The 18,759-nt window shown below is 51.6% G+C and overlaps 1 protein-coding gene across 1 annotated transcript in view; it reads left to right on the top strand.

The window, feature by feature from the left end:
• The window catches only part of GRIK3 (glutamate ionotropic receptor kainate type subunit 3), an 88,866-nt gene that overhangs the window by 33,613 nt on the left and 36,494 nt on the right, over window positions 1–18,759 (top strand). Inside the window, exons 2-5 of the mRNA XM_027668658.1 lie at window positions 13,043–13,219; window positions 14,007–14,264; window positions 15,581–15,762; window positions 18,394–18,447. Of these exons, the coding sequence (XP_027524459.1) occupies window positions 13,043–13,219; window positions 14,007–14,264; window positions 15,581–15,762; window positions 18,394–18,447 (671 nt within the window). The remainder of the gene's footprint in view (window positions 1–13,042; window positions 13,220–14,006; window positions 14,265–15,580; window positions 15,763–18,393; window positions 18,448–18,759) is intronic.

Here is an 18,759-nt window from a genome sequence, read left to right as displayed (position 1 = left end):
ACTGCACAGGCAGCACGTGGCAGTGGGGACACAAGTGGGACACAAGTAGGACACAGCTGTGCAGGGCACAGGGAGGTCCTGGCTGGGACAATCCCCCCCCAGCACAGGGTGGGTGTGTGGGGACACCTGAGAACCTGCCCTGCTCACCTGGAGAGCTGAACTGCCTCGGCCCAGAGGGCTGGGGTGAAACCCAACCTGAGGGCAAAGCCCAGGAGATGCTGGGGGCTGAAACCCAGCCCAGGGCTGGCCTGGTGGGCTGGGGGGACTCTCAGAGGTCAGCTCAGGTTTTAATTCCAGCCCCTGCACTGGCTGCAGGGCTCAGTTTCTGACCTTTCTGCACGTGCTTGCTGTGTTTGTCTAAGCAAAGCCTTTTTTGCTTCTAAACTAAAGAACCAACCCTCATCCTTCACTATTATTTTAGTCTATTTATACAAAGTGTAGCTCAGTGCAGACTTGAAAGGTCACAGGGAAACCTGGGGAGTGAATTGGCCCCATTGGTTCTAATACTGCCTCGACATTGGAAGATTCCTTGTTATTAAGCCAGGAAAAGGCACAGTTATTAGTGTCTGGTTCCACTTTAGAAATGAAAATTTGCAGAAAGATTCAGAACAGTGAAGAGCCTCCTCCCCTCCTTCCAGAAAAGTGTTTCCAGTGGGGGTGGGTGAGCAGCAAGAGAAGTTCAGAAAGGCATTTGTGTTTATCCCTTTAGTTCCACAGACAACCCTCATGTTCTCCCTGTGACCTTTCACTTACGTTCCTCCTGCAGAGCCAGACCTTTGTGCATCTTTGTTTCAGCACTTCAAAGCAAGGATTATTTGAAGAACTCTCAAGGAAAAACTAAGTTTCTTATATTCATGCAATATACCCTGTAAGAACGGGTTTCAGATTTGCCAGCAAGATGTACTTGAGATCGACAGTCCCTGCTCGGATGAGTTCGGAGGGGGGAAGCTAAAAATAGCATTATTAACAGTAAAATGTGCTGAGAAGGACAAAGCAACACCTGAGCACACACATGGCTGCACACATTGCTGTGGCCCTTCCACAGCCTCACCACCGTGCCTGGGCAGGGCCACCAGCCCTGGGGACACGTCCTCGTGGTCCCCACCCACACAAATGATGGGGGAGCTGCAGCCCCAAAGCCACCCGTCCCCAAAGTGGCACAGGGAGCTCACCCTGCCAGTGCCACAGGAGAGAGAAAGGGGGTATCTGCCCCAGCCCAACACCCAACCCTCCAGTGGACCCCCCTGACCAGCCTCAACTGCCAGAGAGATCAATCAGTGTGGCTGCTCCGGGGATTTGTGCCCGGACCACTTCACCAGAGGGGGTAAATAGTTGTGGGTTTCCTTAGGTGGGAGAAGGGAAAGAAGCAGCTCACATCTCAGAGCCATTCATGTGCTTTTGCAGCACGTTAATGAATGAAGTTAGAGCAGCTCTGGTGAGCAGAGCAAGCCCAGCTGCAATGAACAGCTCCACGCTGATCCAGTCAGGGTTTGTCCTCATCTCCGAGGGGACTGAGGGATCATCGCTGCATTAAGGCTCAGCTACACAAAGCAGGAGGAGCAAAGGTTGAAGCTGGGGGATTTTTGGCTTCATCAAGCCTGACATCTCTGAGATAACACATCATTTTCATCTCCATTTGAAAGCATTAATAAAAATTTGTTAGTTCAACATGAATGCTCCAGGAAGACTCCCAAATCCACACAACTGAACACAGAGCTCGAATGCACCAAAATTAACTCCTGTTTACTGGGGAGGAAGCACTTACTTTATAACTGCAAGATGGGAAAGGATCATGCCTGGACCTCTAGCCAGCATTTCCTTCCCACCTGCCAGGAGGGAGAGGATCCTTGCTGAGCCAGGGTACCCAGGACCCAAACTCCCTACAGATCTTGAGCAAGGAATAATTTTCCTGGGCCTTAATCCTACCGCCTGCAAGCTCTAAAAGTCACGTCCCTTCTCCCCTTTGCCTTCTTGCTGGTGTCTGGTTTTTCTCTCTGCACTATAAAGCTGTTGGATTCTCTTTCTACTACAAAGGGGAGCAGTTGGGTTATCCCAGCTCATTGTCTGGTGAGGCGTCACTTAGGTCAGGCCTTGAAGTACTTCCATAAACAGTATTTAAGAAGTAAAATAATTCACACTGCATTTCTTGCAAGGATTTGCTTGAGAGAGACCTGAGCAAAGCCTGCACATCCATCCACACTGCTCCCTGCTCTGGAGAAGGCAAGGTCACCTCCACGGCTGGGACACCTCAGAGCTGCCACTCCCCTGCCCCAAAGGCAAAGGCTCTGCTGGGGCAGCAGTGAGGGGGCAAGGTCAGACCCTATGTCACTTTATGTTGTAGTTTCAGATCTGCTCTGCATTGTTCCTACCTTTCAGCAGCAAGATTCACAGCAGGAGCAGAAATACTGCATCGATTTCTAGGGCTGCCTCATGTATCCTCATTAGAGCCAGTGGTGACCAGTTGATCTTAATTAAGGGAATCCCACAGAGCTCACGGCCTGCACACACCCACCCTGACAGAACAGCCCAGCTCAACACCAGCTGCAGGAGAGCCCAGCTCGGGGCAGGCTCAACTCCAGTGCCCCCAGTGCAGCCCCCCTGGGACGTTCCTGTGTTTGCAGAGTCTGGCAGTGACCAACACTTTGGCTCCTCAGACTCACGTGCACCTCAGCCCAGCACAGTCCCACTCACTGCTGGGCCAGGAGATGCCAGAAGCATCTTTTCCAAACAGCCCTTAAATGTATTACATGTCTCAAGAAGTGCTGCACAAACCAGCAGCTCAGCCCTGCAGGGGAGTGTCTGCAGATCCTCTCCACGTTTGCATCCCCAGGGACTGTTCTACTCGTTAACCTCAGTTTCTCTCAACTTTGGAACTGCAGATATTACTGGGGTTCTGCACCAGTTTCCCGTGAATGAGAGGATCAATCAGGGGCCCTGGCCCGTGGCCCAGGCACAGCAGTGACCCCAGGGCTGCCCCAGGCTGCTCGTCCCTTGCACGGGAGGAAGAGGAGGAGGATTGTTTTGCCCAACTTCATGTGGTTTCCCCCCAGACAATCTGCTTACTGTAGAGCCCTTGTGAGAGGAGGGTGCCAGCTCGTGTTCACTGGTTTATAAATAGAGTGGGAAATAGGAACCCTTCATTCCTCAGATTTCCTGTCAGAAATCTCTTCCTTCAATATGCTTTTTAATTAAAATCAAATTCAGCTCAGCTACATGTTAAGCTCCTTTTGCATCTCCCACTCACCAGTATCCCTTTTTCCCAAGCTTCTTCAAACTATTTTACCACTGACTTCATACTACTCCCAGTTTACAGCTCCCAGTTTATACCACACCACCATCATACAGAAGACATCAACACACCTAAAATTTAAGGAATGGCAGAAAAAACCCTATTGCAGAAAAATAAAGAAGTTTCACTTCAGTCAGTAGATCCTCTCCCATTAACCCTTCCAGAGACCTGCCTGCTCCCTGCAGCAGTTTGCTAACGAGGCATGAGTTATTGCTCATGTTTATGAGAGGGTGATGTATCCCATTAATTAGCTGTGCATGAATCAATGGGAGCCACTGAACACATAATCCTTGGTAATTCATAACACTGGGGTAGAGGAAACAGTGTCCTTAGTGTTAAATAAACAGTGATGATGATGATGAATCCCAGAATTACCAAAGAACAGCAGAGCTCTGGGGTTGGTGTGAGCAGTGACAGTCAGTGCTGAGCCCACAGTGGCACAGTGACACCCCCTGTCCTGGGGGACAAAGCTGTGTGGGAGTCACTGCACAGTGACTAACATGCACTTTTAATTGAATTTGGATCTATTAATAAAGTTTTCCTCTTCCACCTCCTCTAGAGTTAAATGGTTTTCAAATTCCCCCTTTTCTGAGCTACCAACTAATAATTTCCCCGCTTTAATTTGTGATTCACTGTGTACAGTCATAATAATGAATATTCAGCTTCATTAGCACACACGTGGTTCAGTTCCTGCCGAGACACTCAGCTCTGTCAGCGTGGCAGTGGATCCTCTGCCAGTGGGGTCACTCTGGGCAGTGGATCCTCTGCCAGTGGGGTCACTGTGGGCAGTGGATCCTCTGCCAGTGGGGTCACTCTGGGCAGTGGATCCTCTGCCAGTGGGGTCACTCTGGGCAGTGGATCCCTCGGGCAGTGGGGTCACTCTGGGCAGTGGGATCCCCCCTGGAGCAGCAGTCCCAGCTGGTTTTGGTCCCTGAGGGAGTGTGGAACCCCTTGGAGCTGTGCTGCCTGTCCCTTTGCACGCCCTGCTCTGTGTGTGGCTGTTTGTAAACCCCGAGTACACATGACAGGGAAATAATGAAAGCATTTTTCAGGGCAGATCCTTTTGTCATTCCCTTTTTTTCTTTCATTCTCTGGAATAAAGTGCTGCTTTTAAGCCAGCAAATCTTTCAGCTGTAATTACCCTGGGCATTCAGAACTGAAAATTAAGAAATGGGGAGGGGGGAAGAGGGGAATAATAACCATTCATAAAAAATAGTGAACATCATGGTTTTACAAAACACCCACCCCAGGCAGACCCTTCCCACCACAAAAGACTGCAGTCGAGGTAGATTGTGAAGGAATTTCTAAAAAATCCTGAGCTTCTTTTTTCCCCTCACAGGTCCCAGTGCAGCCCCTACATGCTCCCCCTCACCTCCTGTGCCCAGCAAGCACCACATCCTGGCAAAGTCTGGTTTTCCCTCTGCTTAACAACATTAAAATAGGAAGATAACAGGCTAAAATGCATCTCTGAATCTCCCAATTGCACCTTGGGTTGCCAGCAGCACAGGCAGGTCAATCCCACAGGAGCCCTGTGCTCCCTCTGCATCCCACAGCTCCTGGAGACCTGCTGAAATCTATTACAGACCTTTGATCTCTTCCTACAAAAAGGTTCTTCTGTGGAGAGTGGATGGGATTAAGCAGAAACAATTTTCCCAGAGCACTCTGTGGGCTTTTTTTCCCCCCTCTCTGCTTTCTTTCAAACAGAAGATGCCAACAGCAAAGACCCTAATAAGGCTTTGGGACTCTCAGCTCCTGAATGGAATCCACTCCATCAGTCAAATTCAACATCTATCAGGACCAAATACTCAGCATGTGGCACAAAACCCTTGTAAAACTGAACTGTTAAATATTTAGGGCAGATGACAAACAATATGTCATAATATTTGCAGAAGTGTGTTTGCCATTCAGTGCATCATCTTAATCAAGGCCCTGGTTTTTGGAGGCACCAATGCAAGAGTGAGAGACAAGTGGCTGACTGCTGGTGTTTGGTTACACTGTGGATGGAGAATGAGATTTAATGTAGATTTCTTAAGTCTAACATTATATGCTACATGCCAGGTGGGTATTAACGTTTCTTAGCTGGGGCTTAGCAATGAATATTTGAGAAGAATTTAATTAACATGCAATAATTGGCATTTTAATTCAGTTTGGTGGGTTTGTGCATGGCCAGTGGGCTCCCTCAGTGTAGAGCCCAGAGATCTGCAAATTCCACTTTAACTGGGAAGGTAATTCTTTTTCCCCAAAAAAGTGGTTTTGGTTTCCAGCACCTGGTATTCAGTTTACAGTGAGTTTCACAAGTGAACCAGTTGGACCCAGTTTGCAGTGGGAGAACTGGGAAGAGCTTTCACCTGCTTGGATGGGCAGGGGAGTCCCAAACTGGTCAGGCTGCCAGATCCCCCTTTTGCAGAGCAATAAAGCACTTTGAGCAAAACTGCAGAGCCTGTGGAAGCCTTTCCCAGCCAGTGCTGAGGGGATGGTGGCACTGGGTGGCACTGGGAGACCAGCCCCTTAGGGAGCTCTCAGGCTGCAACTCCTGGGTCTCTTGGGGAGATCTGCATTTACTGCTTAGTTTCGTGGCATTTTCCTTGCCTTTATCGTGCTGGGAATCTGTTCCTATGAGATTATGATGCCGCTTTCTCTCTTTTTTTTTTAATTAATTGAGCCAGCTTAAAAAAAAAAAAAAAGCAAGCCCATTTCATTTTAATCATGTATTATGCAAATTACAAATTTAAATATCATTAAGAAATCTGTTGCTAACTTAATTTATTTCTGCTGTAGCACCACGGAAGGCTTTTGATCTCAGATTAGCGCTCTGATCCGCGCCCGTGGCCGGGGTTACGCTGCTCCTCAGATGTCAAACGTGCAGCACCACAACAGCTTGTTCAAAGCGTGGCAGGGGAAACGCTGCCAATTAGGCCACACGGGGAGGGTTTGCAGTGAGGAGAAGTTTGTTTCCAGCAGCCACAGCCCTCTCTGCCGTGCCCTGGCCATGCCCTGGCCCGTGGGGACGAGCGGTGCCGCGACTGGCACGGCCGAGGATGCAGTGGGTCATCCCTGGGAGCAGGGACGGACCTTTCCAGACCTTCCCTATCTGCTGTTCATTAAAAACACAACCTGCCATGTTCCATTAATTCCTCATTTAGCTCGAGTAAAGTGCTGATACATACATTTTAGCTCCAGTGTTTTTAATCAGTAATTTAACCAGAAGCTTTAATAATGTATTTCTTTGCCACTTGACTACTCATCTGTTAAGCAGCTTACACATAGGAGAAGGATGTCACCCCCTGTGACATGAAGTGCCTAATTCAGAGCAAATGAAATAGGATTTTGCATATTCAATAACAGAACGAGAAAAGAGGGAGACACCGTCTCCTGGGAATGGATGGACCTGCTGGGATGGGATTTCTGCCCTGGCAGGCGGGAAATCCCTCCCTGTGGGACACGCTCACGCTCTGTGTATCTGATTTTCTGCTTGAATTCATTTTCTTGGCATTACTCAGCAAGTACCTGGCTCTTCCTCCTGCTGCACCATGTGGTGGAATCAGAGGCCCTGGGAATGTGGCTCATTCCATTGGCTCCTCCACCAGCCACTGGGGGATCCCCAGGACACCCCTGAGTGAATGGGGGGGCTGTGGGCAGGGAGGTGACAGCAGGACTGTCCCCACTCGTGTTCAATCCTGTGCTGCAGGCTCACAGCAGCTGCACTGAAATGTTCCTGTTCCTCGTTGGGGGAACAGGGAACTCCTGACACCGCAGGGACAGGTCACCCCACTGTGCCTGTCCCTCCTCTGAGCTCATGGGGATCCAAGCTGCCCTGCCCCTCGTCCTGCCTCTTCCAAAGGGTGTTGGAGGCTGAATCCAGTCAGGAATGCCAGGGAGTTCAGGAGCCTCCAGCACCTGAGCCTAAAGGGCTGTGCTGAGTCCCCACTTGGCTCCATCGTGGACACGGGGGAAGCTCCTTGGTGGGCAGGGACATCGTGGGCTTTGTCAGCCCATGGGGGCAGCACGGAAAACCAGCTGCAAATGCCTTGGACCTGAGAGCCAGGGACGCTGCCAGGGTGGGAGCAGCACCCTGTGCTCAGGGACAGGCCAGAGCCTCTTCAACTCCCACAAAAGGCTGTGCAGTGAGCACGGGCAGCGACCCAGACACACCCAGACACACCGGCTCCAGGTTGATCCTCTCCCTGTGCTCCAGGCACATCCTGCTCCTGGGGTTTTAGCAATCAGCATCCAGAGCGAGCAGCCCGTGGGCAGGGCCAGGGCTCTCCTGGTGATGTGTGTTGATGAAGCCTGAAATTGCTTTGGCTCCATGGCTGTGCTGCATCACATTAGGCAGCGCCACGCTGAAGTGACAGGGCCAGTGCATGATCAGCAGCACTTGAAGGGGACGGGGACTCAGATCCTGCCGCTCTGTCAAACCCAGGAACGCGCTGACAGACCTCGGGAATTATTTTCAGCTCCTTCCCAGAAGGTTTGTTTCAATCAGTTTGCAAGTTCTGCTCTCTGCCTTGGCATGGAGCAGCTCCATGGTCCTGCCACAGGGCACATCCCGGGATGCTGCCATCTGACACTGTAGCTCCATGGGAGCCTGTGGAGAGCTGGGATGGGGGATCTGCTGTGCCCCTTCAGCTGCAAGGGCTTCCCACGAGTGACAGGGTGGGAGCCCCCACATTCCTGGCACTGCTTTCTTCCCTCCTCAGTTTATAGGGTGGGTTTGTTCCTGTTTGGGAAGCACCAGCTGACACCAGACCCGGGGGCTCCCCTCCAGCTGCAGGAGCTCATGGAGCATTTCACAGCAGCAGCTCCCTGGGGGAAGGTGCAAGGGGAGATTTTGTGTGAATAAATCTGTCATCGCTTTCCCCCTTCTTTATGTGATATTTATTGCCTTCTGGATTCTGCTGCTCTCACTGCATCCTTATTATTGCACCTGAGACTGCCACAGTCCCACAGGACAGGCAGGTCCTGTGTAGCCCCATTCCCAGCCACAGCCTCCTGCTCCAGGGAACCTTCTTTCACTTCCCAGCAGAGTTCTCTCACCTCTTTGTTGGCATTAACCCCAGCCCTGGGGGAAGCTGGACCAGGGCAGGGAGATTCTCTTCACTGGACTGCTCAGCCAAGCAGCAGTGTCAGGTCTGCAAGTGTTCCTGGGGGGGCAGGTCTGTGAGAAAGGACTCTCCAGCCTCGGGGACCTGCCAAGTGGCATCCTGCAGGAACAGACTCTGAATTCTGTGTACCTGCCCTGACTGGCCTGTTTGCTGACACTGTCCCCAAAACAGAGCAATTTGTCCTCAGAAGGAGACAAATCCATGCCCCAACTGGCAAACCCTGATGCTCAACAGGAAAAACATTTTATAACCCCAGAAAAAAAGGAAAAAAAAAAAAAAACCACAGAAAACACAGCTCTGGGCACAGGAGGGCTGTGAGAGGGAGCAGGAGCTCCTGTGTCCCTGAGGAGCTCCATCCTCAGCAAGAGCTGTCTCAAACCAGGTAATTCTTTCCGGATGTCACAAGGAAAGAGGCTGTCAGAGCTGTCTAAATGTGTGAACAACACTGTCAGCGGGGGAGAGAAAAGTGTTATCAGAAATAGTTGTTCTTCAAAGCTAAATAACTCCGTGATTTTATAAGGAGTAGAAGATAAGAGATCACACCACACGCTGAGGGCTGTTGGAATTTTCTTTCTGAGAATGAAGCTGTTTGTTTTGGTAAAAAGGGGAAGAGGGGAGAAAGTGAAAACCTAAAATACTTTGACTTTCTTGACTTAGCTCTTGACAAAGCTAAAAATAACCGTGTTGGCACTGAGCCTGCACAGCCACAGCCCAGGATCAGCTGGAGTAGTGGAAAAAGGTTCCCAGCCCTCTTTCAGGCTCCATCCTGGGGCCTTTCCCAAGGTCTGCCAGCACCATCCCTGGGGATGGAGGAGCGTGGTGCAGCTTTGCTGGCTGCAGGCAGACTTGGGTGTGTTCTGACTGGCATCAGTGGGATTTTGAGTGTTCCCTGGGATCCAGATTTTACCCTGAGGAGAGGCTCAAGTTCTGCTACTCTGAGTGAGACCCTCTGTGCTTTGTGACCAAATCTCTCCTTGCACCAGGCCAGGCTCCTTCCCCAGCCCTGCTCTCTGCTCTAGACCCAAAGGGGAGCTTCAGGCATTTGCCCTGGAATCTCATTTCCAACTCTGAAAACTCCCCACCTCAGAAGCAACAGTGGGGTCATCAAATAAAAGAACATGAAACAGTCTGACATAAGTTGATTCTAATTAGTGTGTTTTCCCATACGCTGGCTGACACTCTCTGGAGAGCAATTAGTCTGCTTTAAGAGTAAAAGACAACTGAATAATTATTTAACCTGCCTGAGATTGATTTTAAAATCCAAGAAGTCAGATATAATAATGGATGACTCCATCAAAAAAATATATAAAAGTAAGTGATAAGGGTCGAAAGCCTTTGAGCCTTGTCATCAACAGCTTGTTTGAGGCACCTTTACAAGGCTGATTCCCAGTCCCAGATGCCTCTGCACCAAATGCCCTACAAACAAGGCATGAAGAGAAGGTTTCCAGGGAAAAACATCAATGCAAACAAATCCAACCTGAATTATGAAACCTCAGCGTGTGTTGAACAACACATGGCACTGCAGTGGGGAGTCCATGGGCTGCACTGACTGGTCAGGGAACAGCTCGGTCCCTTCCTGGATCAATCAGGCAGCAAATCCTCTCATGAGCCTCAGGAGGATGTCACCAAGCGTGACAGACCTCGTCACAGCTGTCCTTTATCTCTCTGCCAAGCCACAGGAGGGAAAGAAAGAAAGAATGGAAAGCTGGGACCTGCACAGTCAGGCAGTACGGGAAAGGCCACTGGCACCAGGGAGCAGCATCCAGTGATCTCCCAGACACTGGAATTAGCTTCAAAAAAAGGGCAGAGGCAGGAATGGTTCAGAGAGAGAGAGCAACACTAAGAGACCTTTAGTTTTACTCTCTCAGGTGGAATTTGTTGTTAGGCAGTTGAAGAAGTGGAGACTGTTTTGTTGCGGACTTTCCCACCCACTGACTCTCATCCATGAGAGTGGAGCCGGGTGAGGCTCCTGCTCAAACCTGCTGGGATCCTTCACTGTGGACTGACCACAGCTGTGTCCAGCCCCAAGCAGCAAAGTGCCCAGCCCTGCATGGCTCCCCTCTGCTGCTGAGGGTTGCAGAGGACCCCTGGGGTCCCCTTGCCCAGCCATCAGCAGCTGATGTCACACCCCTCGTGCTCTCACTGGCACGAGCCAAAAGTCTCCATTTTGCTCAAATGGAAGAACTGCAACCATTATTTTCATAATTAGCTGGCTTTGCAAATTAATGCCAGTAATGCTGTGTAATCACGATGAAGATTATGCATTAATCAGCTGTCTCAAGCTGGTTATTAGGCCCTTTAAATAACGATGGGAATGAACGTCCCTGACGGAGGGACGGGAGGGAAGGCGGGATCTCGGGATCCCACGGGATGGGGATCTGACAGCAGGCACTCCTGTGTCCCCCCAGGCTTGGAGCAGGATCTCGGGATCCCACAGGATGGGGATCTGACAGCAGGCACTCCTGTGTCCCCCCAGGCTCTGAGCAAAGAGCAGGGTGTGCTCAGCACCCCAGGACCTGTGGGACATTCCCAATGTCCCAGTGTATTCCCGGTGTGTTGCCAGTAGTGGAATCCAAAATGCATCACTGCTGCCTGTGCTCTCTGCCTGCCTGGCACTGAATTCAAGGTACTGGGTGGCTGCACAGAAAATTCTTTCCTGTCAAAAAGCCTATTATATCCAGTTGGCTGTCTGGAACGGGAATTTATTTGGAATCAAACACCCATAATCCACATACCCAGCCCTTCCATATTCTCTCATAATAAGACATGCTCCAATGCAACCCTGAAAGTGCTGGGCTGGGAGAAAGCCTAAGGCCAGCTAGTGGATAATCAATGTAACATGAACCCAGTTATCACTTCAGGACGACGCTACAGAACAAAAATCCCCTCCTAAAATGGCCTGGACAGTGAAGCTTTGAGCGGAAAGATGGGGATGAATCTCACACTCACTTTAGGTTTGGTCATTGTTTCTGTTGTAATGCTGTGTGTGAACTTTCCCTGCACTAAGAAACTTAAACTGAGCTTCCAGCACGTCCAAACCTTGATGTGGATGAATAATTTTCTTTGCTCTAGTGAAACCTCCTATGTTTTGTCATGATGCAGTGAGAATGAGGCACGTGGACAATTTTGCTGTGCTCTTGCCCACACTGCCTGGCATTCTTGATGAAAACCTGGTCATGAGCGATGGGCTGAAAATCACGTGGGACTGAATGAGTCTCCAGAACAAACACTCAGCCTCTTTTTCTTTATTCTTTCCCCCATTACCAAAATTAGCAACGAGTTCAGTATTTTTTTCTAGCAGAGACGTGCAGGGAACAGCTCAAACTTTTCTGGGCGTTTATGAATGCAAATTAATGCCCACACTCCTTTCATACCCAGGGACAGGGACACACAAAGTCTGCAGAGGAAGAGGAGTGAAGGGACTTGTCACGGTCAAGGGGAGCAGAAAGTCAGAGGCCTTTGGAGCTCCCTGACTGTCAAATCTCCACCCGAGCTCTCATGCTCAGCTCGGGCTCCCGGGAGGACGCCCAGGGCACAGTTGGCAGCAGAGATGTCAGCTTGGCTCTGGCCAAACTGGCACTCCTGGCCCACACCAAACTGCCACAAAACCACAGAGAACGTGCTTCGGCTCCCGAAGAAGGATTAATGCTGTTGCCTGAAAGCCAGGAGGGCTGAGCAGACATCTGCTGTCTACCACAAAACATTTGAGGACTACCTTAAATTGAAGAGGAAGATTTTCCTTCTGCTAATGAACCCCGAGACCATCTGTTACCAATTGTACTTGCTTATCTCACTCATCCATTAAATATTTTGGTTTACTTTTTAGTAAGACAGAACAAGGTTTGGGTCCTGCAGGGGTGTGGGACGGATCCCACGTCCCAGAGCCAAGGACACGCCGTTACACAACCCACACTGCACCCAGTCACTGCAATTAGAGGGGCTGTCAGAGGGAACTGAGGACAGGACTCACAGACACAGAGCCAGGAAAGCCAGTGATGCTGTGCCAGGAGCTCACTGCCCCTGGGGAGGTGTAAGGGCATTAACAGCTTCTGAACACGGCAGAGCCGCGCCCGGGCCGTGCAGGGCTGAGCAGAGGCTGCAGGGCAGCAAATCTCTGCTGGCCGGAATTAAGAACCTGGAGAACTAAACATGAGGAGCAGTAAAAGAGGAGAAGGGCACTGAGAACAGCACTAAAAATCTCCATGGGCAGCACTGCCCCGCCTGCCTCCCATGCCAGGACGAGGTGGGTGACAAGGCAGGAGTGGGAGGGGAGGGCAGTGCCAGCTCTGTGCCCAGTCACTCCTCACAGCACAGACCCGGAGCAGCCCTGCAGCTGGGCAATAAGCCTGTCTGCACTTCCCAAACTCTGCTCCTAAAGTTTTATGGGAAGCCAATCGTCTGTCTCACAGAAATATTCCAAGACTCTAAATTGCCTCCTGTTGCCCCACAAAGCTGCCACCCTGAACGCTCTCACAGAGCAGCATATAACAAAAAACCTGAGTGTCTCCATGTCTTCATTTCAGTCCAGGACAGGACGAGGAGCAAGCCCTGCTCCACCTGCAAATGTTCCCAGAGTTTTCTCACCCTTGCTGCTTAAGATTATGAATCAAACTTTACATGGCTCAAAGGGGGGGTTTTTGTCTTGCAGGAGGAATCTTTGAGTACGCGGATGGCCCCAACACCCAGGTGATGAGTGCTGAGGAACAAGCCTTCCGATTCTCCGCCAACATTATCAACAGGAACAGAACTTTGTTGCCTAACACAACCCTAACCTATGACATCCAGAGGATACACTTCCACGACAGCTTTGAAGCAACTAAGAAAGGTAAGAGCAGAGCAAACTTCTGAGAAGCTTTGTGGCCATTTATGCAGCACAAGAAAGGTCTGGTTTCACTGGAGACCCAGCAGCTCGTTCTGCCTTGCTCTCACCAGAGATCTGGGTGAGAACTCCTCCCGGAGCTGACCTTCCACAGGCCTTTTAATACAAGGGGAACAAGTACTTTTTCTTCCCTCTGCAAAGCTCACAAAACTCCTTTCACAGCGTTTGCTCTAATCCTGAGCGAAGGTCTGGAGGCCAGGCCTGTGTTTGTGCCACTGTATCCCTGGCAGTGTTCACATCCATGGTGTGGATATTCTGTTCTCTTACTAACAGTCAGTTTTGATTACTGGATAAAAACAGCTCACTTGAATTACTGAGGGGGAGGGAAGAAATGGGACTGCACAGCAAGGGCTGGGGGGCTGGTGACCTGAGGGTTCATGGAGTTTGATTCTGGTTTGGGAGAAAGGAAACCTGCTGCCTGAGCCTGAGCTGTTGGAGGGACATCACCAGGATGCTCCCCCACAGCCCAGTGACCCCCTTTTCAGCTGTTTTTGTGGTGGAAGTTCCCTCAGAGCTCTGCCTGGCACTGCTCTGCAACCCTACCCACGGGTGCAGACCCCACCTGCCACAACCCCTCCTCTCTCTCTCTGACTCATCACTGCTGTAATTACCCAATATCAGAGCTGTTAAAGCCCAGGAGTGTCTGTTCACCCACTGTCCCCTGCCCAGGGCAGGCACAGCTGTCTGTGCCCACTGCTGCCCCATCTCTGACATCCCCCTCTCCCTCCACCAGCCTGTGACCAGCTCGCCCTGGGGGTCGTCGCGATATTCGGACCTTCCCAAGGCTCCTGCACCAACGCTGTCCAGTCCATCTGCAACGCCCTGGAAGTGCCCCACATACAGCTCCGATGGAAGCACCACCCTCTGGATAACAAGGACACTTTCTATGTCAACCTGTACCCCGACTATGCCTCCCTGAGCCACGCCATCCTGGACCTGGTGCAGTACCTCAAGTGGAGGTCAGCCACGGTGGTGTACGACGACAGCACAGGTAGGGAAAGGGAAAGGAGGGGACTAAAGGAGGAATCTTGGAGATTTTCTGTTGTGGATCTCTTTGGAAACCTTTCCAATGAGCCTTTCCAGGGGCCAAATGACCCCCCGTGCAGTGATGGGTTCCCAGGAGTTGTGGGAGCCCCTGGGATCTTTCTAAGCATTTAACTCCCAAAGCTCTCGGTGAGTGGGGGACTCCCAGCACCAGAGCTGGGGGGTTCACTGGCACTGGCATGGGCAGCTCAGCCCAGCTCCTTGGGCACCACAGCTCCCCTCTGCACCAGCAAAGCCCTGGCCATGGCTGCCATGGAGGGGGCAGTTCCCATCCAAAGCAAAAGCAGTTCTGGAAAGCTTTTTGTTTTCTGGCTAATTCTGTAGCACAGAGCTGACAAAGTTGCGTCACGTAAGGGAAGCTGTTGATGGTTAAACAAAGCAAAGCACTGCCCGGCGCTAGAGATAGACTCCCAAAAACAAAAGCCACATTGGATAGCCTGTCCAACCTAATTCCACTAAACCAAATGGTTTCTTTAGGGGAGGGCTGATGAGAACACAGTTTGACATTCCTGTTTTGCAAATGTGGGTCACAGTATGTTCCCTTCGTGGCATATTCTAATGTGTTTCTTGTGCTATGCAGAGGGACACGCTGCTCTCTCCCCCCTTGCAATAGGCATCTGCTGAAATTCTCCTTGCAACACCAGATTCCAACGATTCCTGCTCTACTCCTGCATCCAGCATGACTTTGTGCCTAGTGCAGGAAACAGAAATGAATTCTGAGGGCAGTAGGAAGTTACGAGTTGTGATTAAGTGACCGTTACGATCTACACGACTCATAAATCCAAGCCCATGCCCGTTTTTCCCTTTGGCTGCTGTGCATGGTAAACATGCAGATTTTAATTTGTTGTGTAGCTGATTATCACATCCTGTCCTTTCTCAAGGGCACGTTTGCTTAAGAAAATTTGCCATGATCCCAGAGGTGTCAAAGGTTAGGACCAACCTGCTATTCTGTTCTCTTCCTACTCGATGCAGGGACCCTGTCCAGCCCTCCTGGCTGCAGGGCGGCAGGGAAGCAGCAGGAGAAGTCATTCTGTGGTAGAAGAGCTGCTCTGGAGATATCTGAGGGTTAAGGATTGACCCTGGCTGTGACACCCTCCAGCAATGGCCATTGGAGGGAGGGAGGGAGGCAGGTCCTGGGCTCATTCCATAAGGACCAGGGAAGCACTGAGCTGCTGTAGGGACCAGGGAAGCACTGAGCTGCTGTGCCCAGCCCCTGGGGAGGGCAGGCCTGTAACGCTGTGGGTTTGTCTCTGTGGTGCCAAGGCCTCATCCGGCTGCAGGAGCTCATCATGGCCCCGTCCCGCTACAACATCCGCCTGAAGATCCGGCAGCTCCCGCTGGACACGGACGACGCGCGGCCGCTGCTCAAGGAGATGAAGCGGGGCCGGGAATTCCGCATCATCTTCGACTGCAGCCACCTGATGGCAGCTCAGATCCTCAAGCAGGTGAGGGGCCTACAAGGATGGGCAGAAGGGGCCATCGAGGAGCCCCTGGGTGTGGGGTGGCCACACTGGGGTGCAGCTTCCCCTCAGCCCCATCCACAGCCACTCTAAAACTGCTCCGTGTCCATCCTTCAAGGATACTGGTGGGTTCCCACAGGACATGGAGTTTGCACTGACAAACTGGAAGCACGGAAAAGGGACTGTGGGTAAGAATGAACACAGGCTGCAGGAGGAGAAAGGGCTGTGCCGAACACGGTGCCGAGCCCAGGCTGGTGCCAGACAGTTTGGTGACTCTCTCTGCAGCTGCACAGCCCCAGCCCCAGCCCCAGCCCTCTGCCTCCATCCAGAGCAGCACTCGTGGCTCCCCCAGCCAGGCCCAGCTGGGAGGGCAGCATCCTCTGGCCCTTCCCCAGCACGGTCTGCAATTCTTGGACTTTAAGCCAGATGTCAGTGATTTTCCATTCATTTGGGCTCTCTCCTTTCTTTCTCCACGAGATCCTCCACTGGCATTCTTGCTGCTCACCCCAGCTCCTCCTCATTCCCAAGTGCCTTTGGATTTTGGGGTCAATAGGAGGAAAAGACTCTCACAAAGATACTAAAAGCCAGCCACTGGAAGTGTTGCTCCTCTCAGCCCAGCACGACACCACCACACAGATTAAATAAATCCCCTGAAGGGCTGAGAAAGAGAGCACAAGGCAAGTGCCTCCTCCTGCAGCCTGCCTGATGCAAAATGAAGGGAAGTGCTCAGAGAGCTTGGAAAGCCTGGGAGGGATTATTACGGAAAGCAATAGAAGGGGATCATTGTCTCCTGCCTGTGTTTTCCCGTGCTGGCTGTGTTTGGTGCTGCTCACTTGTTATGCAGTTTATTATAGTTTATTGTGCCATCTGCTCTGCTCATCACTGCGAGTGCAGAGTGAGGAAGATGGAGGAGAGGGGGGACTAGGGGGAGACAAGTCTCTCTGAGTCCTTCTGGCTGGTTTTGTGTGTGTGTTGGGTTTTTGTCAGGACCTGAAGCCATGCATTTCAGCTTAACAACACTACACAGGGTTATTTTTACTGAGGGAAATACTGTGAAGCATTTTCAGAACCTGGGAAGGTGCACAAACCCAAACCACAGCCCGAGCAGTCTCTGCTCTGGTGTGCAGCACCAGGCAGGCTCACAGCAGTGCACCATGATCTGTAGGTCACTCACAGCTGCTTTCTCATTAGAAAGCTTATAAACCTCATATTTTCCTCACCTTCCTACCTGTATCAAGAAATGCACACCTAGAGGTGCCTCGTTTACACCCAAAGTACAAACTGGGCAAAGCCAAAGCCATCCATCTGCTGGAGAGTCAGTCCTTCCCATCCTGTCCCAGGTTCTTCAGCCTTCCTTGGTTTTGGTCCCTGGTTATCACTCCACATGCACTCTGAGGCTCCCCCACAGCTCTGTCCTGAGCAGCCCCCACAGGGCACAGCTGGGCCTGGCAGCTCTACAGGAGCTGCTGCTCCCACCCTGCCACTGCCTGTGGCTTATCCCCCAGCAGGATCCTTTATTCATTTCCCCACAAACCCAGATGCATCCTGCCCTGGGCTGCCAGTGCTGGGAAGCCAGAGCCTCCTTCCTACAGCAGCTCTGGGCTCCTCACCTATGTCCAAAATGATCCAAAATGGACCTGAATTGGAATTTCATTATTTGCTCCTGATTGCTTTCCCATCTCTGACTGATGCTTCCCATACTGAGGTCCCATTCCCTGCTCCAGCTCTTTGCACCAGGGTGTGCAGCAGGGAGGGAGCTACAATGCAGCCCAGCAGATCCACCAGCCAGGCAGGGATGGGGGGAACGGGACAGGACAGCACGTGGCCACACGGCAACAGCCTCCAGACCTTCTAAAAAGCTACTCCCAGAGCAGGAAACCTGGGTGAAATCACACTCTGGAGTCACAATATGTAGGCTTACAATCCAGAGCCTTTCCTTTCCCCCTGTTTTTTGATGTCTCACTTCTTCTCAGACTGTCACTTCCTTCCTTGGAGCTAAATTCCGCCCTAGTAATTTTAACAAAATCCAAGGGAAGCAAATGTTACCGGCGGGGACTTGAAGTCGCTTTCCCATGAGTGGGGATTTTAAAGTGCTCTTGCATGTGTTTTCTCCAGAAAACATGCTCACAGAGTCAGCATCCCAGGCAAACCCATGGGAATCTCTTTCCAGTCACCAGCCAGCAGCTCCAAGGTGACCTTGTTCACAGACTCAAATGTGTTCCCCTGTGCTCTGCAGGGTCTGGACGTGGTCGTCCAGCCAAGGCCCCTTCAGCCCACGCCTGTGCTCTGGCAGAGCTCACAGGACAGCCTGTTCTCTCCAGTGCTCAGCTATGCAGATCCCAGCAATCTGCACGAGCCATCCTCTGTGGCAGGGCTGGCAGGAGCCTTGAGCTGGGCTGGCCAGGTCTGGGACATGATTTCAGAGGGATGGGGGATGTTCCCACCCCTCATCCTTGTGCCTTCACAGCCCCATTTCTAAACCAGGCACTCAGCATCCCACTGTCATGCCCACGGAGGAGGGACAGGCAGAGTCATGACACAGGTGGGCACTGAAGGGGAAGGGATGTGATATTCTTGTATCTACTTCACTAACCTCCTTTCCCTCCTCTCCTCAAGGCCATGGCAATGGGAATGATGACAGAGTACTACCACTTCATCTTCACCACTCTGGTAAAGTATCTGTGCACACACCTCGTACCCTCCCTGCTGGGTAGGGTGGGGGTCCAGTCCAGGTGGGCACTGCAGTGGGGTGGGAAATGCAAGGGAACCCTACAGGGGGGGAGAGCAGGGCTGGGTTCACCTGAGAGATGGCAGTTCCTCCTTCCCCTCCTTCAGGACGGGTCATTCCTATGGAGTAGCTCTGGCTGGCACGGGCATGGGTTCTGGTTTCATTTCCCCTCCCAGTCCCTTTGGTTTGGGTGCAGCTCCCCAGGCCCTGGGGTGAGCACAGTGAGTGTGCCAGGCTGAGCTCCCTGGGCACTG

The sequence above is a fragment of the Corapipo altera genome, unplaced genomic scaffold, assembly GCF_003945725.1.
Source record: "Corapipo altera isolate COAL_440 unplaced genomic scaffold, ASM394572v1 297, whole genome shotgun sequence".
NCBI lineage: Eukaryota > Metazoa > Chordata > Aves > Passeriformes > Pipridae > Corapipo > Corapipo altera.
Note: the sequence above shows the minus strand (reverse complement) of the source record. Positions and strands in the feature narration are given on the sequence as shown.